Raw genomic sequence first — 26,041 nt, 5'->3', positions numbered from 1 at the left:
CTGGAGGACGCGAGCGGGCGGCGGGACAGATTGACGTGTGGCTGCATCGCGGGAGGCGCATGGCTGGGATGGCGCTGGCGCGGGCCTGGAAACAGATGTCCTGGTTCTACTACCAGTACCTGCTGGTCACGGCGCTTTACATGCTGGAGCCCTGGGAACGGACTGTGTTCAGTATCCTGCCGGGGACGCGGGGGGTGGGGGGAGAGAGGGGGCTGGGGCGGGGAACGCGGGGCGGGAGCGGGGGTGGGTGGGGGTGGGTGTCACAGCCTCCCTGGCCCCGGGCTGGACCGGGTCTGGGGGAGGGGGCGGCCGGGTGGATCTGGGCTTCTGGGCGGCGCGCGCGGGGGGAGGGGAGTGGCGGTGGTCTCGGGGCGGGGGGTGTGGGGGGGGCCCCCCGAGGGCAGTGATCGTGCGATCTAGGAGGGGCTCGAACCCGCGATCACAGGTTTCCGACGAAGTCACGGTGAAGTCACCGGGTTAGACGCACTTTCATTTCTGGAGAAACTCCCCGAGGGCATCGTGGCGCCCGGTGCGTCGTGCCTGCCTGTGGATCGGTCCCCCCCCCCGGCTCCTGTGGGAGGGGGGCACCCGGCGAGTGGAGCGACCTGGCTCCCGGCTCGAGTCGCCTCTGACCTTTTAACAGCCCCAGCTTTACCCGGTTGAGGACCTAAGGATTCCCATCCTGTTACCCCAGCTTTCCGACGACGTCCCGGATTTGTGCCCGGTGCACTTCTGGAAAGCAGCTTTAAAAGTTAGTGGACCTTTTTTGATCTTCAAGATGGCAGTTTTAAAAGTGGGTTTTATTCATTACTTCTTTGCACTGTAGGGCCCGGAGAGGAACCCTAACTTATACCCGTTAGCGTCTCAGACTGTTTTGGTGCATAATTAGCAAATTTTTGTTCAGAACATATTGATTAGGAGCGAGCCAGTTAACTATGCCGAGAGCGGTTTGCTGGTGTCTTAACCCCGTGTAACTTCCACAGCGATCCCCATGCGCAGGCTGTGATGTTGTTTCCTGTTGTCAAAGCTGACATCCTTTGATACTCTTCTTCACAGAATAAGTACTGAGATTGAGTGACGCATGGCTTTTCGTTTTCAGTTCAGGGTCCAATATGAATCAGATATTTCACATTAGATATGCACTTCACCCAGGCTCTCCCCTTTCCATCCGGGGCCAGTGGGAAGTAGCTTTCTTGGGAATAATTTATAACTGCATCGTTGCATTCCAGTAAATGACCGGAATTCCAAGCTTTGTCAAGTGTGTTGGTGTTAAAATAGCATGAGATTGTACTCAAAGCTGGCTTTTGTTTCAGCCCTTTTGAAGAATTTTTTGCTGCTTACAAAGTGATTTTATAGTTGGCATTTCCCCCACCCCCAAATGTGGAACTTAGCTGTTTAGTTGAAGTATGCTTTATTTCCTACATCATTTATTTAGTTGGTCTCTAGGTTCTGTAGATTAGATCTCAAGTCATACCTTGTAAAATGCATGTTTAATTTAAAAGCCAGTAATCTTGACTCAGAATCATCTTGGTACAGTTCTAACAATGTGAGATAGATCGAAACATTAAATTAGAGGTTGAATATAGCATCCAGTACTGTAGTTGTCTCAAGTTTACACACACCTGGGTTGACTGACTTATAGGTAAATGCTAGTGTCAATGGTGTTAAGACTTTTCTGCATTATGTTGCAATAGTAATAATGCCCAGTAAATACTCCTTTTTGAAAGTGGAGAAACAAATTATAAAGTGAAATGTAATGCCTTAGGTTATTGGCTTTGATTTTTTTTTTGACTTCTCACTGGTTTATATGATTAAGGGATTTCTTTTTTCTTTTTTTTTTTTGTAGATTAGTGAGAACTCAAATGAAATGTTACCTTGTACTGTGGTTCTTAGGATTTTAAATCTCATTTCAAAGTTCACGTTATTGGATTAACCACAATAGAAATGCAATCCTTTGACATAAGTCTTAAGTTAATATCAGCTGTTGTATTTATAGTATTTCATCTAACTTCTAGATTATATTTATTTATTCATTTATTTTAGTGTAGGTACTGTGCTTGAACCTCAGGGCTTGGGTACTGTCCCTGAGCTTTTTGTTTCTTTCTCTCAAGAAAAGTTCGCCACCACTTGAACCACAGCTCTACTTCCAGCTTTTTGGTGGTTACTTGGACATAAGAGTCTCATGGACTTTCCTGCCTGGGCTGACTTTGAATTTCAATCCTCATAATTCAGCCTCCTGAGTAGCTAGCATTCTAGGCATGAGCCACGGGTGCCTGGCCAACCTATACTTTAAAGGAACTATATCTGCTGGTAAGTTAGACACATTGTTAAGTATTTGAAAATAATATTTTTGAGTTTTATAAAGAACATTTGTGAGTTTTATAAATTCTTCCCTTTCCATCAGTCTTCTCATAGGACATTTGAAATTACATATTAACTTTTGATTTAGCAACCAATATTTGAACTATTTTTCATGTGTAGATATGGTTTTTATGACTCTTATGTTAAGATGAAGTAACAATAGAGAATCTTTTAAATACTAACTAGTATTAAAGTTATTACTATGAAAGGAGTTGGATACTGAGCAAGAACCACTGACCTTATCTGAGGAAAGAAGATTTTTAACTTTTAGATAAGTTTCAAAGTCCCTCTTTCCCTCCTAGAAGCCTAAGGTAGCAAGGAAAAGAGAAAATTTTGTAACTAAGAAGACAAGATTTTGTAACTAGTCCCATATTTCCTGTAGAGCCTCATGTAATAACATTGTAACCATGCATGTTATAGAAAGGGGAGCCAATTAAGAACAGTTCAAATAAATCATATCAATCTGGAAGCTAGTGCTCATGGCTTTAATCCTAGCAGTTTGGGGGGCTGGGATCAGAGGATGGCAATTTCAAGCCAATCCTGGTAAAAAAAAACAACAACAAACTCTTTTTATTTATTTTTTTTATTTTTATTTATTTATTTATTTTTTATTTTTTGGCCAGTCCTGGGCCTTGGACTCAGGGCCTAAGCACTGTCCCTGGCTTCTTCCCGCTCAAGGCTAGCACTCTGCCACTTGAGCCACAGCGCCGCTTCTGGCCGTTTTCTGTATATGTGGTGCTGGGGAATCGAACCTAGGGCCTCGGGTATACCGAGGCAGGCACTCTTGCCACTAGGCTATATCCCCAGCCCCAACAACAAACTCTTGACACCCCTATCTTACTTAAAAAAAGAAAAGGCTGGGTGTGGTGGTATGTGTCTGTCATCCAGTTACACAGAAATATACATAGAAGGATTGAGGTCCAGGCTTGTCAGGACAAAACAACAATAACAAGGAGACTATAAAAAACAAAAAGCAAGCAAGCCAACAAACAAAAAAACAAAAAAACCAGAGCAAGCTGGGTGCTGGTGGCTCACACCTGTAATCCTAGCTACTTAGGAGGCTGAATCTGAGGATTGTGGTTTGAAGCCAGTCCAGGCAGAAAAGGCTGTGAGACTCTTATCTCCAGTAAAGTATTCAGAAAAAGGAAGAAGTGGAGAAGTGGTGCTGTAGCTCAAGTGGTAGGATGCTAACCTTGAGCACAAAGAGGCCTAGGGACAGCATTCAGGCCCTGAGTTCAAGTCCAAGGACCAGCAAAATAAAGGGGTGGGGGTGAGGGAAAGTGGGAGAAAAACAGGGTGACAATGGTTGATGTACTCATTACCTTACTTATGTAACTGTAACCCCTTTGTACATCACCTTCACAATAAAATAAAATTCAATAAAAAAAAGCAAACAGCAAAAAGGGCTGGGGGGCCTGCCTAGCAAGCATAAAGCCCCAAGTTCAAACCCTAGTACTCCTTTTTTAAAGTAATCAAGACTGTATTTGACTTACTTGTTTATTGCTAAGAATTGAACGTAGGTTCATGCTCTGACTAGCAAATACTCCAGCGCTAAGAAGCCAGAAACTTGTCTGATTTTTCTTGCCCCCTACAGTGCTACAAGATCTAACCCAGCACCTTGTGTATGCTAGCAATTGCTCTACACTTGTACCCCACCTTTGAGCTTGGCTAGTTAACAGAATTCAGTTCACAGAACTCAAAATTTTAGAGTCAAATGTGGCATAGTGTTACAACTCTGTAATCCTTGCAGTCAGGAGGCTGAAGTGTCAGGACTGTTAGAGGCAAGTTAGAGGCCAGCCTGGGCTGTCAGCAAGACCCATCTCCAAAAAAAAAAAAAAAAAAGAATATTCAATTTAGAAAAGAAAACACTATTGATTAGAACAACTGATGTATCTTGGCGCTGTTAACTATAGTAAAATGTTTGCTCAATTCTGTCTACCTGTATTATATATACCCTTTACTTGTCAGAGGCTAGTTTAAACACGAGCTATAGCTAGGAATGAAAAACATTTCTTCTAATGCCACTAGATAAGTAAGCAAAGTATATGGATTGTTAGATTGTTGTCACTGGAATAAAAATGGGAGAGAATGGACATTTTGAAGAGGGAGGGAATGTTTGGAAAGTAATTAGGGAGAGGATTTGGGAGGAATGAGCATTCCAGGCCCGGGGCACAATGTCAGATGCCTCCAGCATGAGCATGTCAGGTGCAGGTCTGCTGTGTCCCAGGAGCAGCAGAAGCAGTGGCCGGAGCCAGTGAGGGTATGGTATGAATCACAGGGAAGGAAGTGAGCTGACATTGGACCTCCTAGGCCAGTGGAGTAGGGTTTGAGGAAGAAAAGGAAGATGTGCATACTTTTTGAATAGATTCACCGGCTAAAAGCTGGTAACAATTTTCCCAGTGATATTTAAATACTTAGTAAAGTAGGAAAGTAAGACAGGATAGTGAACAGCCTCTGTAGCTGTGGGCTCCACAGGTATGGATTCAATCAGGGATCCAGAATATTATTTTTTAATAATTTTTAGCATATCTTAATAGTAACAGATCCTATTTATTCCATTTTTGTTGTTGTACATATGTGTCAGTAATTGGGCTTGAATGCAGGGCCTGGGCACTGTCCTTGAGCTTTGTTGTTCAGGACTAGCACTAGAAGGCTCTACTTCTGGTTCTTTGGTGTTAAATGGAGTCTCAGAGTTTTCTGCCCAGGTTGGCTTTGACCTGTGATCCTCAAATCTGCGCCTCCTGAGTGTAGCTAGGATTACAGGTGTGAGCACTGGTGCCTGTCTCTAGCCTCTTTTTATTCCCTCATGTTTTCTATAATGTCTTGAGTCCTATAGTAAGTTTTCAAGAAGATGTATTTTATTGTTTCATTCAATGGAAGTTTCAAGAAAGGTCAGAACTTGCTTGTCTCCTTAGATGGGCCCTTCCTGTTCGTGTTGTATGGGCTCATTAGGTAGCAAGGGCTCTGGCCTATAAAGCAGGAAGAACATGGATCACAGAGCAGCGGTACACAGAGAACTCTCAAGGAGGCATTTGAATATTGTTTTGATTCTCAGAAGGTAGAGATTGGGTTGTAGTGTGTATGGAGTGGTGAGAACTCCATTCTGCTTGACTAGGTGAAGGATTCTTTTTTTTTTTGCCAGTCCTGGGCCTTGGACTCAGGGCCTGAGCACTGTCCCTGGCTTCTTATTGCTCAAGGCTAGCACTCTGCCATTTGAGCCACAGCACCACTTCTGGCCGTTTTCTATATATGTGGTGCCGGGGAATCGAACCCAGGGCTTCATGTACACGAAGCAAGCACTCTTGCTACTAGGCCATATTCCCAGCCCCCATCTAATACTTTAAAAGAAGCCACCACATACTCCTTTCAGAAATGTTTTCGCAGAGCCAATACAATACTAGCCATTAACCCAGTATACTAAAGGTATTGAAGTAGAAAAGATACAACAAGAAAAATAGTTACATTAGACCAACACTTTAAAAAGAATAAAACACTTTGTTTCTCCCCTTTAGATCCTAAAACAACATTTTGCAGTCTGATCTATCTATACAATTTTATATCAGCTTTTAGAATATTTTTTAGGAGGGAAAAACCAAAATGACACTGGTCAGTACAGTCTTGCACATATAGGAAGGAGTCAGTTCTCAGAAGAAAATTAGACAGCTTCAGTTTCATCAGTGGGCTCTTTGGACTCTGTTCTTTTGCACCTCTTCCATGTGCTTATCCTTATCTTGCAAATGCTCCAATTTGGCAGCCATTTGTGCCTCTCCTTTCTCTTTGTTAGCTTCCATCTTGTGGGTCAGTTTCTCCTCTGCCATTTTGCTGAAGTTGTTTTCCTCTTCTATTGCTTTCTGAAGCACTTCTTTTTTTTCTGAATAATTACTTATTTATTGTCAAAGTGATGTACAGAGGGGTTACAGTTTCATACGTAAGGCAGTGGGTACATTAGTTGTACAATTTTTTACCTCCTCCCTCATTTCCCCCCCTCCCCCTTCCCCTCTCCCCCTATGAGTTGTTAAGTTGGTCTACACCAAATGGTTTTGTAAATATTGCTTTTGGAGTCGTTTGTCTTTTTATCCTTTGTCTCTCGATTTTGATATTTCCTTTACCTTCCCTAGTTCGAATACCAGTACTTGTTATACAGTAATTTGGTCACCAGATACAGAGAAGCCACCTTTTGAGAGGTTGCACTGGGAGTCTTTATTAGAAAGGCAATGACTGCAAATGCTCTCCTGTCTCAGAGACTTGCAGCCTTGAATAAATCCATTAAACACAGTTAGAAAACCTGAGCCAAGAGGGGAGTAAAGCAAAGAAAGAGCTGAAAAACTTTCCCAACAAACCCGATCATTTCCAATGGAGAGCTCAAGTGGGACACCACGGTGACCCGAGGAGAGTCCGGAGGTAGAGGCACAATGGCAGCTCTGGTGTCATGGTCAGGGGGGCAGGGTCACAGAGAGCTCTAGAGTTTCGCTAGTTCTTAGCACAGGACTGGCAAGTCCAGTAACCTCTTGTCCAAGTTCCCACCCTGGCCTCTAGGACACAATAAACAAGGCTAGTATGGAAAAGCCTGTATGCACTCAGCAGTGCGCTAGTCACCATTTGTTCCTGTGTTTGGAGAGTTTCTCCTGAGCTAGTCAATAAATGCAGTGAGCTATTCAAACCCAACTCAGCAGTGCTTTACTAGGACTTCTTTACTAACTAGCTCCAATCTGAAGAAAAACAGAATCATCTGCGATATTGACTGAAACTTTCAGTGTGTTCAGTAAAGAAAGCCTGCTCCACCCAGGCTGTCTGGCTACATTCTGAAAATATACTCTTAATAATTAAGATACTTTGATGAGGATTGGTTGAGGAATATATTTTACTATGTTACTTTTGGAGATTAACAATGGTTGGCATAATTCCCAACAATTATGTTTCTGTAGCATGTTTGGCAATTGACACAATGAACAAGACTAGTATAGAAAAGCCTGTATGCACTCAGCGCTATGTTAGTCACCATTTGTTCCTGTTTGGAAAGTTCTCCTTAGCTAGTCAATAAAACGCAGTTAACTATTCAAACCCAACTCAGCAGGTTTTACTAGGACTTCTTTACTGACTAGCTCCTTTTTGAAGAAAAAATAGAATCATCTGAGATATTAACTGAAATTTTCAGTGTGTTCAATAAAATTAGTGTGATTGGATCATTAGGCAAAATTCTTAGTATCAGAGAAAATTAAGTTCTAGAAAAAATATAGTAAGCTGAATGCCTTTTAGAAAAAGTGTTTTTTTTTTTTTTTTTTGGTGCTACTACTAGAGATTGAACTCTAGGTCTAGGCACTGTCTCTACCACTTGAATCATAGCTCCATTTCTGGCTTTTGGGGGGTTAATTGGAGATAAGAGTCTTAGAGACTTTCCTTTCCTAGGCTGCTTTAGAACTGTGACTGTCAGATCTCCTCCTCCTGAATAGCTAGTATTACAGACCTGAGCCACCAGTGCCAGGCCCCCAAAAAAGGATTTGCAAAAATCAAGATACTTAAAAGTCAAGGAGGAGGGCTGGGATGTAGCTCAGTGGCAAGGCACTTGCCTAGCAAGTGCAACCAATGTCCTGAGTTCGATTCGCAGTACCAAAAAATAAAAGACACGCTGGGAATGTGGCTTAGTGGTAGAGTGCTTGCCTAGCATGCATGAAGCCCTGGGTTCGATTCCTCAGCACCATATAAACAGAAAAAGCCAGAAGTGGTACTGTGGCTCTAGTGGTAGAGTGCTAGCCTTGAGCAAAAGAAGCTCAGGGACACTGTCCAGGCCTTGAGTTTAAGCCCCCAGACTGGCAGACAAAACAAAACAAAAAACAAAAGAATACAGTTTTTAAAAAAAGTAAAGGAGGAATTCAGGATAACCTTGAAATAACTCAGTTTGAACTGCCTTCAAACTTCGATAGAGAAAGAATTTTCCCCCAAGGATCTTCCTTTTGCACTTTCTACTGCCACATTGGCACCCCCTCTCCCCCCAAAATCATTGGTTGATTACCAAGTCCCTTGCCCTCATTTTGCAGCATATATATCTCTATCCTAGGTGGTAAGTTAAATACAATCAGTTATACTTGTAAGGATAGTTTACCTTTGTTTTTTAAGTTTTAAAATAACAGAAAGGGAAGGACAAAGGGTGAACCAATGCAACAATGTTACTCACTAGACACTCTGTTAGAAATGAAGTTTACAACTTGCCAGGGAGGGCAGTTGGGGAGGAAAGTGGGAGAAAATGAGGGACGGGGGAAGACTGTTCAAAACAAAATGTACTCATCCCTTATGTAACTGTGAGTCCTCTGTATATCCACCTTTACAGTAAAAAATAAATTTACATGCAAAAAAGCCCCACAAAACTACTTTGGGCTGGGAATGTGGCTTAGTGGCCGAGTGCTTGCTTAGTATACATGAAGCCCTGGGTTCAATTCCTCAGCACCACATACACAGAAAAAGCTGGAAGTGGGGCTATGTCTCAAGTGGTAGAGTGCTAGCCTTGAGCAAAAAAGAAGCTAAGGGACAGTACCTAGGCCCTGAGTTCAAGCCCCAAGACTGGCTAAATGAATAAATGAATGAATAAATAAATATGACTATTTTGGAAGTTAAAGAAAACTGCTCCCAGGAAGGCAGTGTCTCAATCTCTAAGCTAATGGGGAACAGCACAAAAATGTTAATACTGTATTCTTTCAATATTTAATATATTTAATTTTTTAATATGGGCTGATAGCAAAGCAAAATGAGGCCTTTCACTTCAAACAGATGATTTCATATTTTGCTTATTTAAGTACTGGTTATCCAAAAAGACATTTTTTTTTTTGCCAGTCCTTGGGCTTGAACTCAGGGCCTGAGCACTGTTCTTGGCTTACCTTTTTTTTGTTGTTGTTCTTTGTTTTTGCCAGTAGTGGGGCTCAGAGCCTGAGCACTGTCCCTGGCTTCTTTTTGCTCAAGGCTAGCACTCTGCCAACTAGAGCCACAGTGCCACGTCTAGCCTTTTCTCTATATGTGGTGCTGAGGATTCGAACCCAGGTCTTCATGTATATGAGGCAAGTACTCTTGCCACTAGGCCATATTCCCAGCCCCAACCTGGCTTCTTTTTTTGTTCAAGGCTAGCACTCTACCACTTGAGCCACAGCACCACTTCTGGCCTTTTCTATATATGTGGTGCTGAGGAATTGAACCCAGGGCTTCATGCATACTAGGCAAGCACTCTACCACTAAGCCACATTCCCAGCCCCAAAGTTATTACTTCTAATAGGAGGGGCACTGGGCAGGTAAGATGGGGACTTAATCAAGAGCTTTGCATAGGACTTGCTTCTCACAAACTCAGATCCTTTCTTGTTTGGAAATCTGAGAGGAAAACACAACTTTGGCCCTTGACTTTCCCTTTGTAGAAATGCATGAGACTTTGTTCTACTGAGGAGAGCTATCTGCCTATGGGAAGCTGAGGCAGGAGGAATTACAGTGGATAAAATAATGCTTCCAATTCATTAGCCCAGTGGTCTTCAGATTTTTGGTTTCAGTATCTCTTCAAAGAAAAAGAAGCAGGGGCTGGGGAGATAGCCTAGTGGCAAGAGTGCCTGCCTCGGATACACAAGGCCCTAGGTTCGATTCCCCAGCACCACATATACAGAAAAACGGCCAGAAGCGGCGCTGTGGCTCAAGTGGCAGAGTGCTAGCCTTGAGCGGGAAGAAGCCAGGGACAGTGCTCAGGCCCTGAGTCCAAGGCCCAGGACTGGCCAAAAAAAAAAAAGAAAAAGAAGCAGGGACCATGCATTTCCTCGCCCACTTACATTGACATTGGACTCCTTCTAGTAAATTTGAAGGATTATTTATTTTTGCTTTTCGTACATATATTTAAATCACGTATATTTTCTGAATATTTACAACTCATAGAAAATGTTGATCATGTAACCCTTTGGCAAAGCTAGTCCTCAAATCAGCTTTAATTGCTACCAGCCTATTTTTTTTCCTGTCCAAAGAATCACAGTCACGTAACACCTTTACTGCTCTATTGCTAAAAACAACAACAACCAAAAGACATTTAAATAGTTTTGTTTTTAAGCTTTTGCCTTTAAGCATTTATACCTTTTATTGATTTGGTGGCTGTGTGGGGAGCATGTGCCCTATTAGGAAAGACACACCGGCGGCAGCTGCTGCGGGCCCCTGGGAAGGGGACCCCATCTTTATGTATTTAGTAGCTCCCTAATTTGCACACAGGACTCATCCTAGAACATTTGTTGAGTTATGTTTATCAGGGAAAAGTAAGATATTAAAATCTTTTTATTCCCTCCCACACTGTTCCTCCTCCCTCTTTTATGTCCAAGCCTTGTTCATTTGGCAAAAACACATTATACTGGAAAAGCAAGATATTAAAATATTTTTATTCTCTCCCACACTGTTCCTCCTCCCTCTTTTATGTCCAAGCCTTGTTCATTTGGCAAAAAAATTATACTGGGACAGTGATCTAATAGCTTCAGAGTTAGAACATTCCAAACCATTTTTTTTTTTTTTTGCCAGTCCTGGGGCTTGAACTCAGGACCTGAGCACCATCCCTGGCTTCTTTTTGCTCAAGGCTAGTGTTCTACCTCTTGAGCCACAGTGCCACTTCTGGTTTTTTCTATATATGTGGTGCTGAGGAATCAAACCCAGGGCTTCATGTATGCAAGGCAAGCACTCTACCACTAGGCCACATTCCCAGCTCCAAACCATTTTTAAAAGTTTTATCTTTTTGCTGGGACTGGAACTCAGTACCTCAGCTCTTTCTTTTTTTTTTTTTTTTTTTTCACTTAAGGCTGGAACTCTACCACTTGATATCCATACTTCTACTTCTGGTCTTTGGCTGGTTAATTAGACATGAGTCTTACAGACTTTGCTGACCAGGCTGGTTTTGAACGACCTCAGCCTCCTAAATTAGCTAGTATTATAGGCGTGAGCCACCAACACAGCTTACAAAAAGCTTACCCAGCTTTTTGAGACTGAGAGGAGGGAAAAAAACAACTATATAAATGGACTTACTAGTTGTAATATACATTCTGATTTCGGAATAATTAAAATGTAACCAAGTGCATATCTTGAACTGAAGAAATACCATAGCAGGGCTGGTCCCAGCCTCAAAGGCACTGCACTTAAGCTGCTTTTCTAAATTCTTAGTGGGCAGATGTTGCTATTTCTACTTGCTGGTCAGGAAATTATCTGAACATGGAGTGTTTGAGTCTTGTTTACAATACCATACAACCAGGAAGTCAGGCTTGGAGGCAAAATATTTACCCTTATCCAGATTGTCCTCTGGCTTAAGGGTCTTAAGTCAGCTCAATAGAGAAATTGTTTGTGACTGTGATGCTTTGTTTCTAGTCTCTATAAGGTTACCAGGAAAGACACAGGTGCACAGAATTGTTAGTTTCTTAGTCATTGTCTAGTAGCTAGATGTAAAAGAACTGTTAGGGCTTCTCAGAATCCAAAAAAGGAGGAGCTAAGGTTATAGACAGTTGCTACATTATCAGCTCTTGAAACAACTTTTCTTCTTTCCTTTTTTTGGCAGTATTGAGATTTTGAACTGAGACCGTTTGCTAGGCAGGGGCTTAGGGGCTCTATGTACCATTTGAGTCCTACTCTAACTCTCTTGTAATCTTTCCTAAAGGGTAAGAAACACGGTGAGCTGTCATCCCAAGCTAGCTATAGTCATCTAGTACTAGAGCAGATTAAACATTACCATGTTTGTTTTCTGAGTAGTTAGTTCAGGCTACTTCCCAAGCCCTTACTTCTGTGCATAGTATTGACTGTCTTGCTCTGCATATAGCTGTGCAAATGGGTGATCAAGCTGATTCCAATGGCAGACCTCAAATGCTCTCTCAGGAGCATTTGCTGAATCTTGAGCAGATGACAAAAGAATTTTCCACAGCAGCAGGGATGTGGATGCATCTGGGTAGGCCAGAGCAGAACCACATTAAGAGTTGCAGCAATTGCATGAAGGATGCTTTGGTCTAGCTAGTTGGAAGGAACTAGTTTGAAGCTGCAAGGCAGAGAAGTGTGCTTTCAGGGTCTGACTGGAGAAAGCTCTTTAGAAAGAGGTAGGGTCAGGGATTGTATTGGGGTAGGGGCCTGAGTCTCCTAGAGCATGTCTGCAAGACTGAAGGTCACAGTTGCAGGTTATTGTTGGCTCTTGGGGTCTAGGGCAGGAGGTGGATCTGGCTTGGGGCTGGGCTTCAGTTTCTGCCTGGTCCTCATTCTCCATCTTGAACAGGGTCATAACTGTGGTGAAGATGATGATGACCACCACAATGGCAACAATCATGGGTCCTGAACTCAAATTTTATTTATTTTTGCCAGTCCTGGGGCTTGGACTCAGGGCCTGGGCACTGTCCCTGAGCTTCTTTTGCTCAAGGCTAGTATTCTACCACTTGAGCCACAGCACCACTTCCGGCTTCTTCTGTGTATGTGGTACTGAGGAATCGAACCCAGGGTTTCATGCATGCTAGGCAAACACTTTACTACTAAGCCACATTCCCAGCTACTCCTGAACTCTAATACAGGAAGTCCTTCTCTGGTGCTCATGTGGTCATGAGAAGATGGCATCTCCCAAAATCGTGGCTGTGGTCATCTCCATCCAGTAGTAAGCAATTCCTAAGGACACAGGACACAGCACACAGATTGTTCCTGGGTGGCCACTGAGTGCCAGGTTCCAAGTGAAGACTCCTTTGGGCTGCCCAGGTCACTCCGCTTTGTGGGAGAGCTGTGAGTGGGTGCAGAGCAGGTCCTGCCTCATCTTGGGATCGAGGACTCAATCTCTGTTCTGCCTCTTCAGAGATGGTAGGAAGGCAGTGGAACGTGAATGGCCAATGCCTTCATGTGTATTAACCAAGTGAGGTCCAGTAGGGAGGTTTCAGTGCCTGGGGGCTAGCATCCATGGCTACAGAAAATGCAGATTCCAGGGAGGGCTGGAATTCCAGGCCAGGCTGGTATCACTGCTCAGGGACTCTGCTCTGGATGATTAGTTGAAGCTTGTATCAGAAACAGGTTAAGCTGAATAAAATGAAGTACAAACCATGTTTAGTGATGACCCTTTTGTTTGCTGCCCCAGAAGTTGTTTAAATGTACACTTAGGACATTCCAGAAGTAAAGAGGAGGAAGTGGCCCTGAGTGAGGGCACGGGAAGAGCAGCGAGGGACAATTCTCAGATCAGCCTTAGGACAAGGCAGGGGAGCAGATGTGTGACTTCCATCCTGACTTCCTGGGATGGTATCCTGTCACCTCCAGGGTCTGAAGAAAGCTGCTCTAGCCTATTTCTCTCTGCTTTTATATTTGGCTGGCCAAGTCAGATTGCTAGAACATCTCTTGTCTGTACTTCATAGGGTATTTTCTTTAGTAGTTGTCAGGTAAGGTAGAAGAAAATGAAAACATTGGCTGAAGTGGTAGAGCACCTACCTAGCAAACCCAAGGCCCCGAGTTCAAACCCTAGTACTATCAAAAAAGAAAACCAGGCTGCACAAAGTCTAGGAGGGCTGTGTCCGGACAGGTAGGGAAGGTCCTGGGTGGGTAGTGGTATTTGTGTTCTTAGTGGTTTAGCAAATCGGTCAGTGGCAGTGCCTGTACATCTTATCACCACTGCTGCTTTTTTTTTTGCCCCCAGTCCTGGGAATTGAACTCAGCTTAGATGCTGTCCCTGAGCTTCTTTTGCTCTACCATTTGAGCCACAGTGCCACTTCCAGCCTTTTCTGTTTATGTAGTATGGAGGAATCAAACCCAGGGCTTCCTGCATGCAAGGTAAGCACTCTACCACTAAGCCACATTCCCAGCCCTGCTGTGTTTTGTGTGTGTGTGTGTGTGTGTGTGTGTGTGTGTGTGTGTGTGTGTGTGTGTCCTGGGGCTTGAACTCAGGGCATGGGTGCTGTTTCTGAGCTTTTGTGCTCTGGGCTGGAGCTCTACTACTTGAGCAACAGCTCCATTTTTGGCTTTTTGGTGGTTAACTGGAGATAAGAGTCTTGCCTGGCCTAGCTTCAAACTTCTATCCTCAGATCTTAGCCTCCTGATTAGCTAGGATTACAGGCATGAGCCACCCATGCCCAGCTTGGTGCTTCATTTTTTTAATGACTTGTAATCCCTCTAGGCCTCCAGTGTTGTAGCATTTGTAGCAATTACAAGCTCAGATAAATTCTTTTTTTTTTTTTCTTTTGTGCCAGTACTGAGGCCTGAACTCAGTGCTTTGGGTTCTTGATTTTTTATTTTTTAAAAGCATACATCATATGCTCAAATTTAATAGTTAAAAGCTGAATTCCAGAAGATCTCTCTGATTTAGTATATGTGTATTTTATGAATTAAAAATAGTTATGGAACAAGGTGCCAGTGGCTCATGCTAGCTGATTGGGAGGCTAAGATCTGAGGATCACTGTTTCGAAGGCAGCTTGAGCAGAAGAGTCTGTGGGAATCTTATCTTCAATTAATCATGAAAAGCTGGAAGTGAAGCTGTGGCTAAAGTTGTAGAGTGCTAGCCTTGAGCAAAAAAGCTAAGGGACAGTGCTCAGGCCCTGAGTTCAAGTACCAGTACTGGTGCACATGCACACGTGCATATGCACACACACACAAACATACACACATACAAATTGTGGATTGGGAGGTAGATAATATTTATGACGTGTACTTATGAAAAGTAGTTTTACTCATACAGGAATTTAAACTAGTGTGTGTTATATATGTTTTGAAAAAATGTCAAAATAATAGAAATTGTTGGAAAATAATATGGAGGCAGACCACAAACCAGATCTGTGCAAACTAATAAGCACTAACCAAAACAATAATTGACAGTTGGAGAGCAACTTGGATAGCAGCAGGCTGTAGCTAAGGGCATGGACCTACGTGGTAGGTGCTAATCTGTAATCTGCAGCTGCCATTGAGGCTACACAGGACCAGACTTTGCAGTATGGAACACTGTGCCACCCATCCTCCGCTGAAAACTGTGGTAGCCTGGAGCTGTCCGGAAAGGGAGCCCAGGTGCTGATTTCTAATTTTCTTAAAATAGAGTTCAAAGGACTTCTGCCTATGCAGCAGCTGAGCTGAGAGAGCCTTCCTGCTGCAAGTTATTTTTTCCCCACTAATCTGATCCCCCTAACCAATGAAAACTCTCATGCGAAACAATACAGCTCCCATATTGTCCAAGTCCTAGACTGTGAGCTCATGAACGTTCCAGAAACATGATCTGTAGCAGAATAGATTCTATTTTGGAGCAGAGGGAGAATTTTCTCCTCTCCCTCACACGGGAACTTTTTTTTTGTTGTTGTTGGTTGTGGGGTTGAACTCAGGGCCTGGGCATTGTCCCTGAGCTTTTTGCTTAAGGCTAGTACACCACTATTTTGAGCCATGGCACCGCATCCTGTTTTCTGGTGGTTAATTGGAGATAAGAATCTTACAGACTTTCCTGTCTGGGCTGGCTTTGAACCACAGTCCTCAGATCTCAACCTCCTGAGTAGCTAGGATTACAGGAGTGTGTGTGTGTGTGTGTGTGTGTGTGTGTGTGTGTGTACACATATACATACATGTATATATGTATGCATATATACATCAGTATTTATTAACTTCACATAAAGAGCCTTGAAAGCTGGATGCTGGTGACTTATACCTGTAATATTAGCTACTCAGGAGGCTGAGATCTGAGGATAAGTGTTTTGAAGCCAGTCTAGGCAGGAAAGTTCATGAGACTTACCTTTGTACAGCCAGCAAAAGAAGCTGAAGTGGAAGTGTATCTTAAGTGATAAAGTGCCAGCCTTGAGTAAAAAATGAAAGCACAGCATCCAGGTCCTTTTAAAGCCCAAGTACTCACGTACACACGCACGCACGGCCCTCTCAAAACCCCTTGAAGTTGTATGAAAGTCCATTTACCTCCTCCAACAAATTCTTTATGCTGTATAATGCTATAATTTTTGCTTTATATAGTTATCTGCATTTCAAAGAAATCAGAAGGAAGAGCCACCATACTCATTAACATATTTCACACTGGAATTTTTACTGGCACTTGAACTCAGGGCCTTTCTCAATTGGCTTTTCTGCTCAAGGCTAGAACTCTTATCACTTGAGCCAAACCTCTACCTCTGGCTTTTTGTTGGTTAATTGTAGACAATCTCACAGATTTTTCTGCAAACTGCCATCTTGAAATCGCAGCCTCCTGAGTAGCTCGAATTACAAACTTGAGCCACCAGTAGCAGGCTTACACTAGGACTTCCAATCTTCAAGAAGATAAGAAAAGCTCTCATTTACCACATCCATTTGTAACTTTGGTGTTTCTGGAATCAGAATTATAAACCATTTTCAAGAGTTTAGTTCAGAATGGAACATTTTCACTTCTTGAGCAGCTGCCTTCATTGTTTTGGCTTTTAAGGAGTTTCTCAAAATCGTAGGTAGTAGAAATGAGCTCCTTATATTGTTGCATAGTCAACACACTGAAAGCCTAGAGAATGGTTTTACTTCTTAAACACTAACTTCTGGGAGCAAATTGATTGCCAGTCACTAGACTCTAGCAGTAGAAATACCTCCCACCTGCTTTAATTTAGAGACGCATCAAAGAATATTTGATACACTTTAGGGAAAAAATCCCCCCAATTTTAAACATTTCTATTGGGGATAATCTCCAGTTTTTTGAGGTCATAGAGAAAAAATTAGAGTACTAGAGATTTTTTCTGGGCTAAGTGCTGTTGCTTCACACCTGTCATCCCAGCTACTCGGGAGACTGAGGTTGGGAAGATTGCGGTTCCAGGCCAGCCTGAACAGAAATGTTTGCGAGAACCCATTTCAACAGAAAAAGCGGAGTGTGGTAGTGAGTGACTGTGGTCCTAGCTGTGGTGGCTGCTGTAAGTAGAATTGCAGTCCAGGCTGGCCTAGGAAGAACAAATGGGCTTCTATCTGACAAATAACCAAAGCAAAGGGGCTGGAAGTGTGGCTTAACATGTGTGAAGACCTGAGTACAAACCCCAGTATTGTGGAGGGCGGGGAAGGAAGAGAGCTTGTTTGAAGCTGGCAAATGCTTTGACTTAGAGCTTAGATTGCTTTTCAGTCAGCAGCTTCTGATAAGTATGTTGTCACATGCTGTCCTCAGCTGCTCTTTTAAGATGGTTCCTTGGAGTGTATTTATCAAAACTGTGGAGTATTTCCAGTATAAGTAGCATTTTAAAACTGGTTTTACTGACAGGCAGTTGACGAAGACAAGATTGGATCGCCTTTTTTGTTTTTGTGAGTTGTGGGGCTTGAGCTCAGGGATTGGGCACTGTCCCTGAGCTTTTTCACACAAGGCTAGCACTCTACCATGCTGAGCCACAGTGCCACTTCAGGTATTCTGGTGGTTAATTGGAGATAAGAGTCTTATGGACTTTCGTGCTCAGGCTGGCTTTGAACCACAATCTTCAGTTTTTTTGTTTTTTGTTTTGCCAGTCCTGGAGCTTGGACTCAGGGCTTGAGCACTGTCCCTGGCTTCTTTTTGCTCAAGGCTAGCACTCTACCACTTGAGCCACAGCGCCACTACCAGCTTTTTCTGTTTATAGGGTGCTGAGGAATTGAACCCAGGGCTTTGTGTATGCAAGGTGAGCACTCTACTGCTAAGCCACATTCCTAGCCTGGAACCGCAATCTTCAGATCTCAACCTCCAGAGTAGATAGGATTATAGGTGTGAAGCACTGGTGCCTGGCAAGATTGGATTGCTTTAAAAGTCATTTTACCTTTGCTTTTTGATATGACCAGTACATTTTAAAAAAGATTAAAAAATAGACTAGTTGGATGGCAGTGGGGGTGTTTTGTTATCTCCATACATGCATATAAATATACTCCATCAACCTTGGCCCCTGTATCACTCTGCTGTGTTCCCTCATTCATTTAAAATAATTTCATTGGGTTTCATTGTCCTAAGCATCCAATTTTTGATTGTGTGAAACATTATTTAGATTAATGAAGAGGTATAATACATACCCTCTGGAACCAAGATTTCCCCAAATTTTCCTAGTGAAAATCTACTTTTGGGGGGCTGGAAATAGAATGTTTGCCATGTATACATGAAGCCCTGGGTTCGATTCCTCAGCACCACATATATAGAAAAAACCAGAAGTGGCGCTGTGGCTCAAGTGGTAGAGTGCTAGCCTTGAGCAAAAAGAAGCCAGGGACAGTGCTCAGGCCCTGAGTCCAAAACACAGGACTGGCAAAACAAAAAAACAAAAAAAAAAAAAAGGAAAAAAAATCTACTTTTGCATTTTCTGAAGTTTTGTCAGTAGGGCACAAGTGCTAACTGTGGAATTACTGTTTGGGACAGGAAATGTTTGTAGCTAGCTGTCTCTTCTGATGTACTGTACTTGCATAAGAAAAACATTTCCTCATGAGGTATTTTTTATGTTGCTGGGATCAGAGGTTGGCCTTTAATATGCAAAAAGTATATTTTTTAATGTAGCTAGAAACTGAGCTTATGATTAGGGATCTCAAAGAAACAACAAACAACCTACCGCTATATGGTCTCATGTGAGTTTGCTTTTATAGCTATTAAACTTATGAAATATTTGTTATGTCTAGATTATAAGTAACCTTGAATTGTTCATTCAATCCTTCTGCACATATCCTGGTATATTATCTGCTCAGTTCTAGAATGATTTATGAAGAACCTGTTTTATCAGCTACTTATATTTATAGCTGGGTGCAAAGGCTCAGCTCAGATTCTGTCTTCTGCCTAAGCACTTAAAATTTGATGGTGGTGATGGGTCATAGTGACACAAAACAGAAAAGTCCAGTTTTAGTGGGTTTTTTTGGTGCTGATCCTGGAGCATGAACTCAGGGCCTGGGTGCTAAGCTTTTTTTTTTTGCTCAGGGCTAGTGCTCTACCATGGTTTGGCTTTTTTTTTTTTTAGTTGGAGGTGGTGGTGGTCTTAGATTTGTCTCCCCTGGCTGGGTTTGAACCTTGATCCTTAGGTCTCAGCCTCTTGAGTAGCTAGGATTACAGGAATGACCTACTAGTATGAGAAATCTTTTCATTGAATGCTTATTGAGCATGTGTTGTTACATCACGGAGTTACAAAAAATAAAAAGGTCTTTCAGTGTTCAAGGAGTTGATAGTCTAGGTAAAATAAATACACAAAATTAAGTGAACAAATCTTTTTGAGCATTGGAGAGTAGGTGGTTCTGCTGGGAGGATGGGGTAAGAGTTAGGAAAACATTAGTGCTGGCGAAGGCCTCCGCAGGCAATAACCAATGAGCTCTAAGAATGCTTAGGCTTTACTAGAAAGAACAGGACTTTGTATATCTAGGAAGGCATTGTAGTTTAGTGATAAAGAACACAGGTACTTGGAGTCAGTTTATGTGGTTTAGAATGGGTTCTATTGCTTCTGATGTCAGGGATGTTACTTAAACTTGATGCAGTGCTTAACTTTGTGACTGGAACACACTAGACGTTCACAGAACAAAAGTTGCATCCACCACTGTTATTCTTACACATGTTATTATTAAGCACTAAGCAAAGGCAGACATAGGAACCCACATAGCATAGTTCCATGGCTGTATATGGGTGTGTGTTAGGGGATGGTTTGGAGTATTGGCAAGTGTCATGGCAAAGTAGCACAGTGTATGTGCTTAGTCTCCTCCTTTAACCCCTTACTAGCTGATATACCATGAGTGTTGTCTGCTAATGCCTTCTACCTGCCTCCCTCACCAGAGTATTACCCCTCAGCCAGGACAGCTATTTTTCCTAGGTAGGGTTTCTTACTCTAACCTGCAGCCAGATTCCCAGGTAAGGGGTACAAAGCAGAGGCTCATCATGTCAAGATGGCACCATCTAAGCAGTACAATTTCTGTTCCTCAGTGTTCTGTAGGAGTGGAGACTTTGTTTCTTCTTTTCCCATTCTCCTTTTGATGACACTCCAGGAAGTCACCTTGTACAGAATCCTTGTCTTAGTCTCTTAGGCAGGTAGTCCCTGCCTACTGCTGTAGATCTCCACATCAGATGGATACTTGGGCTTAGACTGGAAAGGTCCTTGCGTTCTGGCCTTCGAGTTCTAGGTGCTGCCCTGTAGGGCACAGGAATTCTACTGCATTCATCAGGATCACTGTAGTGAAGTGTGGCATGGAAGAGGGGCAAGAAGCCCCTGGTGTGAGCTTTGATGTGTTCTAAGCAAGGATGGTAAATGCCCATTTGATCAGGGGAAGGGAGGTAGTGCATAGGAGTCATTTGTAGGGGTTAGGGAAGAACTAAGAGGTCTTAGATAATTTGAATTTGTGGGGAAGGAATCAAAAAGGCCTCTGATTGGGTGATTAGGCAATAGTTTTATCAGTTGAAAGATCAAACTCTTAGGAAATGATAGTTTGGGAGAAAGTTACTAAATTCTTTTGGCTGTGTTGAAATGAAGTTACCTTGTGGAATGTCATAGGTAGAAATGTTCAGCAAGTAAAGAGAAATATCTGTCTGCAATATGGAAGGTAGGTCTGGTAAAAAATACTAAGTGGTTTAAGTTATGAGTGGTAGAAATGGAGCTGTGGCTCAAGTGGTAGAGTGTTAGCCTTGAGCAAAAAAGCTAAGGGAAAAAAGCTAAGGGACAATGCCTGGGCCCGGAGTTCAAATCTCAGTACTGGCACCAAAAAAGATGCAGTGAGGGAGTTTAGGGCCTGAGACAAAACACTGAAGCTCCATTTTATTATTTAGATCTTTCAGCTGCAAGTAACAAAAATACCTTAACTGGCATGAAAATGAACCAAACATATTGGCTTAGTATCAGAAAATTCAGTGGTAGATTGGGCTTCAGGATTGTTTGGCCAGGTTCTGTGTTTTTCTCTGACCTTCTTATGTCCGCTTTCCTTCATCTCTTTCTATCCTTGTGGAGAATAGGGAACCCAATATTTTGAGGATTCCATTCACAGGCAGCATAATTCCTGGCAGAAGGCCTAAGCTGATCAGTTTTGAGGGAGGCCATTATCAGCAAGAGAAAGGGATACAATAACTGGTTAAGACTAGTCAGGACTTAATGCTTGGCGATCCTATAAAGGTAGGCTGTTCCAAGGAGCATGGCTACTGTCGTCGTAGGGAATATTTGAAAGAACAGTGCAAAGTTCATACAGGAGAAAGAGCCAGTTGGAGGTGGGGGGTGGGGAGGGGCAGAAAACTCAGAGATGTGAAGAAAGCCCTTAGAGGAGCATTTTGAAGAGGAAGGACTAAGTATCAATTTGATAGCCACTCGGTTTGACAGAAGGCCCCTGGTGATCTTAGCATCTGTCTGTGTTCATGGGGGTGGGATGCAGGGTGGGGGGCCGGGTCAGATGGTTGGGATGGTCAGCCATCAAACATGGCCTGATGGGGAAACAGCCCCTGTGTACTTTCATGTTTGTCTTAAATTAGGTGATAAGTAGAAGATGGCAGTTTCAGGAGAATAGAAATAGGGAGGATTAAAATGTTGGTTATAGGAGAATTTCACCCATGTTTGCTGGATGAGCCTTGCTTTGATCTGTGTCTACGAACAGCTTCCTGTGTGGCATGGATGAGTAATTATCACAACACACACCTCATAGGAAAGCTGTGATGGCCAAACAAGATAATGTGAGGTGGAAGAGATTGTCAACTGAATTGTTGGACAAATACTAGTTAGTAGTAAGTACATTGCTTAAACTATCTTCTAAAAATGTTCACTATTATAAGACTACTGTTATGTAGAGCTGAAAAGGAGAGAGGTATAGGAGAGATAGGGAAGGAAGAAGAAGAAGAGGGAAGAAAGAAGGGAGGGAGGGAGAAGTCTGAGAGAGACAAGGAATGTGAATGAATGAGTGAACAAATGAATCCAAGAGGGCTCCAGTTCAGAAAGCATTGCTTTTCTCTTAGCATTCCTCTTAGCAATGCTTTATGACTTCACAAAGGCAATCCTAGTTTTTCCTATGTGTTGTTACCGATAATCCTGTGACCTTAGAGGGAGCCCCATGGTTGACTTGCATATCTATTGCTTCAGTTTCTTCTATAAAGAAGGAAGGACTAAGGTCACCTTAAGTGAACAAGATGAATTTTATGTGAAGCTGTTACAAATAGTGGCAATAGTAACAATATGTAGTAGTGGTAATAATAAATGTTTGACAGTCACTGTCACTGTAACTGATAGCTAGTGCGTGATTGATTTTAGCTTTATCTAATTTCATAACTTTTAAGCCTTGTTATAGTCTAGTTCTAAAGTTCTTAGATCATGCATTCTTCTTACTGCTTAAATAAGTTGCTAGGCCTTTTGTGGTCTTACCTACAAGTTACCTTTATTACACACATTTGTTTTTCTTTATTTTGTGTGTGCCTAAACTGGGGCTTGACCTAGGACCTGAGAGCTGTCCCTGAACTTCGCTGCTCAATGGTAGCACTCTACCACTTGAGCCGTAGCTCTATTTACAGCTTTCCTGGAGATAAGAGTCTCATGGACTTTTTTTTTTTTTTTAATTTTTTGTTCGTGGTACTTGAACTCAGGGCCTGGGCACTGTCCCTGAGCTTTAGTTTGAACTAGTCTAGTTTTGGACTCTAATAGAGAGAAAAAAACACTATCTTGTGATAGTAAGATACAATGAACTAAACAAACAAACAAACAAACAAACAAATCCAGATTGTTTCTAGGCACAGTTGTTAGTGACTATCATCATTCTTTGAATCCTTTTTTGAGACTTGGACTCAGTGGGAAACTCTGGTTTAGCTTTCTTGCTCACCTCTGACCATCTCTTAACACTTGAGCCATGCCTTCACTCCAGCTTTTTGCTGGTTCATTGGAGATAAGCGTCTCTCAGATTTATCTGCCTGGGCTGCCTGTGAACTGTGACCCTCCAGGTTACTCTGCATCTTGAGTGGCTAGGATTAAAGGTGTGAGCCATCGGGGCCTGGCACTATTAGTTCTTTATAAGTTCTTGATAGATCTGAACAACACTACGTGAATGGATACTTGTACACAAAGTGGTTGTTGAAAAACTGGTGGGACGTCACAAGTGAGTTTCCTTAACTAGAACTCCGATTCTATGCTGGTGTCGGTTGTGGGGATGGCTCTGTACACTGGGTATGTGTTCATGCCCCAACACATCATGGCTATTCTGCACTACTTTGAAATTGTACAATGACCACGACAAGACCTGGATCTAGAGGCTCCTTGGGGAAGATGCACTCTACAAAGTTGAAATGAGATTTGATCCGATGCCACAAGAAACTACTGGACGTCAACATCACCAACCTTCATAAAACAATGACTAAATTTCCATGAGTAGAACAGGAAAAAGCATCCTGACTCATGTGTTGTGTTCTTTATTTTTAATTTTAAAAGAGGCTCTTGTATAGTAGTTTTTGTCTATTTTAACATTGTAGTCATTTGTACTTTGATATCAGTATTTTCTTAACCTTTGTGACTATTTCAATAAGACCCCGTGAGAGCTTTTCTTAATGTAACCTTGAGTACATTTTAATTGCCTTCTATTTTTGAAATCCAAGGTCATTAGTTGGGCTCTACTGTTCTTGCAATTGTAAAGGCATATACACCTGCCTGGGTATATTTCTACTCTTGACCAAAGTTTTGTAAGAAACAATACAAGATTTGGGGCAGGGGGACAGGGAGGGAGGATATTTTACACAAAAGACTTACCTGTAAGCTTGAGCTCAGGAGTTCTGTTTTAGCTATCTAGATTCTTAACAGCTTTTGTTTTAAAACTATTAAAGTGTTTCTTAGCAATGAAAAAGAAAAAAGATCTTGCTAAAATTAATATAAAGAACATTTCACCTTTTAAATATTTAATTCTTATGTGAACTTACTTCCATGAGACTTCAGTGCTGGTTCTGTGACAGAGGTTGGTTAAGTAGAATGATTCAGGGATGCTTAGATACAAAGTAGAATTTTGACTAGAAGGGGATTCATTTCCATGGAGATACTATTGACAGTGTATGTTCTTCCTGAAATTTAGTTCCATGATTGTAACAGGTGCTGCGAATGTATTTGCACATTGTGATGTAATGAGATGAATTGTTTAAAAAAAGTGTAAACTTGGTTCAAATCCTTGCACTCTTTGTATTTTTTTTTAAGATTTTTATTCCTTAGATGTAAAATGACTACCTAATTTTTGATGTAAACTCATTAAATCCAAAAAGGGGGAAAAAGAGTCAATGTAGAAGTGTATTTTTTCTTCATGATTAAATATTGCTTCAATAGTTTAGTTCAGGTGATTGAAGGACCAGATGAGTAGTATTACACACATGCACACACACATCTATACATACATACACACACATATGTGTGTTAAAATTTATGGCCTCTATTGCTATTTCTTTCTAATTCAGGCTGGTCTGGAACTTGCCACGTAGGTAGCCTCGAATTCTCAATCATCTCAGCCTCCCAAGCTAGGATTATAGGTGTGTGTCACTAATGCCTGGCAGTAAGTGTATATCTTAACATGTCTCTGAACATAAAAGTTCTGATAATTAAAAACAAAATATATATTGTATGTTTTAAGATGCCTTTCAACCAAAGCTTGTTAATTTTTAAAAAGTCAGATATTTTGGGGCCCTAGATTTTTTGAAGTGCTTTCTAGTCCAGAAGTCTCAAGTGATAAACCTTTAAAATCTGCTAATATCATCATAGTTTAGAATGGAGTAGTGATCATGGTATGTAATTACTTACATTTTGAAGTAGTTAGAAATTAGGTATGGTTATATGTGAACTGTATTGTGTTCGTACTTTCAGGCAGAATAATGACTATGAAGATTTAGGATTTATTCATTTAGTGTTTAGCTTTGCTATTTCTCCATTGTCCTCAGTAAGAACTACTAGCAAGTGGATGTTCATTATCCCTCTGGTGAGTTGAGTCAGCTCAGGTAAGAATCACTAGTTTCTGTAGGTATCCAGGTCACCTAATTGGCCTTCTAGGAATATTTAGTTCACCCCATTGTGCTAAAATCCATCCAGTTGTTGATGTGTGGCTGATGATCATGATGAAGGTTGGCCTGTGAGTTATAATTTCACTCACTGGCCTATTTGCTAGTAACTGATAATGGGAAGAGAACTTCTACTTTCTTTGTGCATAATAAATTGTTAGACAATTCCCTATGGCCCACTTGTTTTTCTGTATATCTTAAAAGGAAAGTAATAAGCCTGGTGTTGGGGCTCATGCCTACAACAATTCTAGCTACTCAGGAGGCTGAGATCTAAGGATCCTGGTTAAAAGCCAGTCCCAGGGCTGGGAATATGGCCTAGTGGCAAGAGTGCTTGCCTCGTACACATGAAGCACTGGGTTCGATTCTTAAGTGGTAGAGTGCTAGCCTTGAGCAAAAAGAAGCCAGGGACAGTGTTCAAGCCCTGAGTCCAAGCCCCAGGACTGGCAAAAAAAAAAAAAAAAAAAAAAAGCCAGTCCTAAACAGAAAAGTCTGAGAGACTCTTAGCTCCAATTAACCAGCAAAATTCCAGAAGTGGAGGCATGACTCAAGTGGTAGGGTGTCAGCCTTGAGTGAAAAAGCTAAGTGTGAGCATGAGGCTGTGAATTTAGCCCCAGTACTGGCACCACAACACCACAAAGGAAAACACAGACTGCCTTTATTCTAAAATGCTGTCCAGAGATGAATGAATAAAGAAGGTAGAAGATGCATGTATGCTGTATGCTTGAGACTCCTCTGTTGCATGAAACTCATCGAATGCACAGACATCACCTTTGCATTGCCCTATGGTGCAACCAGAACAAAGGCTTT

The 26,041-nt window shown here is 42.1% G+C and overlaps 1 protein-coding gene across 1 annotated transcript; it reads left to right on the top strand.

The window, feature by feature from the left end:
* Positions 1 to 24,462, top strand: Sptssa (serine palmitoyltransferase small subunit A). Its single transcript, XM_048362106.1, has 2 exons — positions 1 to 171; positions 23,333 to 24,462. Exons 1-2 carry the CDS (start codon positions 60 to 62, stop codon positions 23,434 to 23,436), a joined length of 216 nt encoding a protein of 71 aa, XP_048218063.1. The 5' UTR covers positions 1 to 59; the 3' UTR covers positions 23,437 to 24,462.
* The last annotated feature ends 1,579 nt before the right edge of the window (positions 24,463 to 26,041 follow it).

Source organism: Perognathus longimembris, chromosome 14 (assembly GCF_023159225.1).
Source record: "Perognathus longimembris pacificus isolate PPM17 chromosome 14, ASM2315922v1, whole genome shotgun sequence".
Lineage (NCBI taxonomy): Eukaryota > Metazoa > Chordata > Mammalia > Rodentia > Heteromyidae > Perognathus > Perognathus longimembris.
The sequence above is the reverse complement of the archived record's forward strand: the minus strand, read 5'-3'. Positions and strand labels throughout refer to the sequence as shown.

Coding starts and splice junctions, on each gene's coding strand:
- Sptssa (XM_048362106.1), top strand. CDS start 60: ATGGCTGGGATGGCGCTGGCGCGGGCCTGGAAACAGATGTCCTGGTTC. Junction 172..23,332: donor CTGGGAACGGACTGTGTTCA/GTATCCTGCCGG, acceptor ACTAGAACTCCG/ATTCTATGCTGGTGTCGGTT.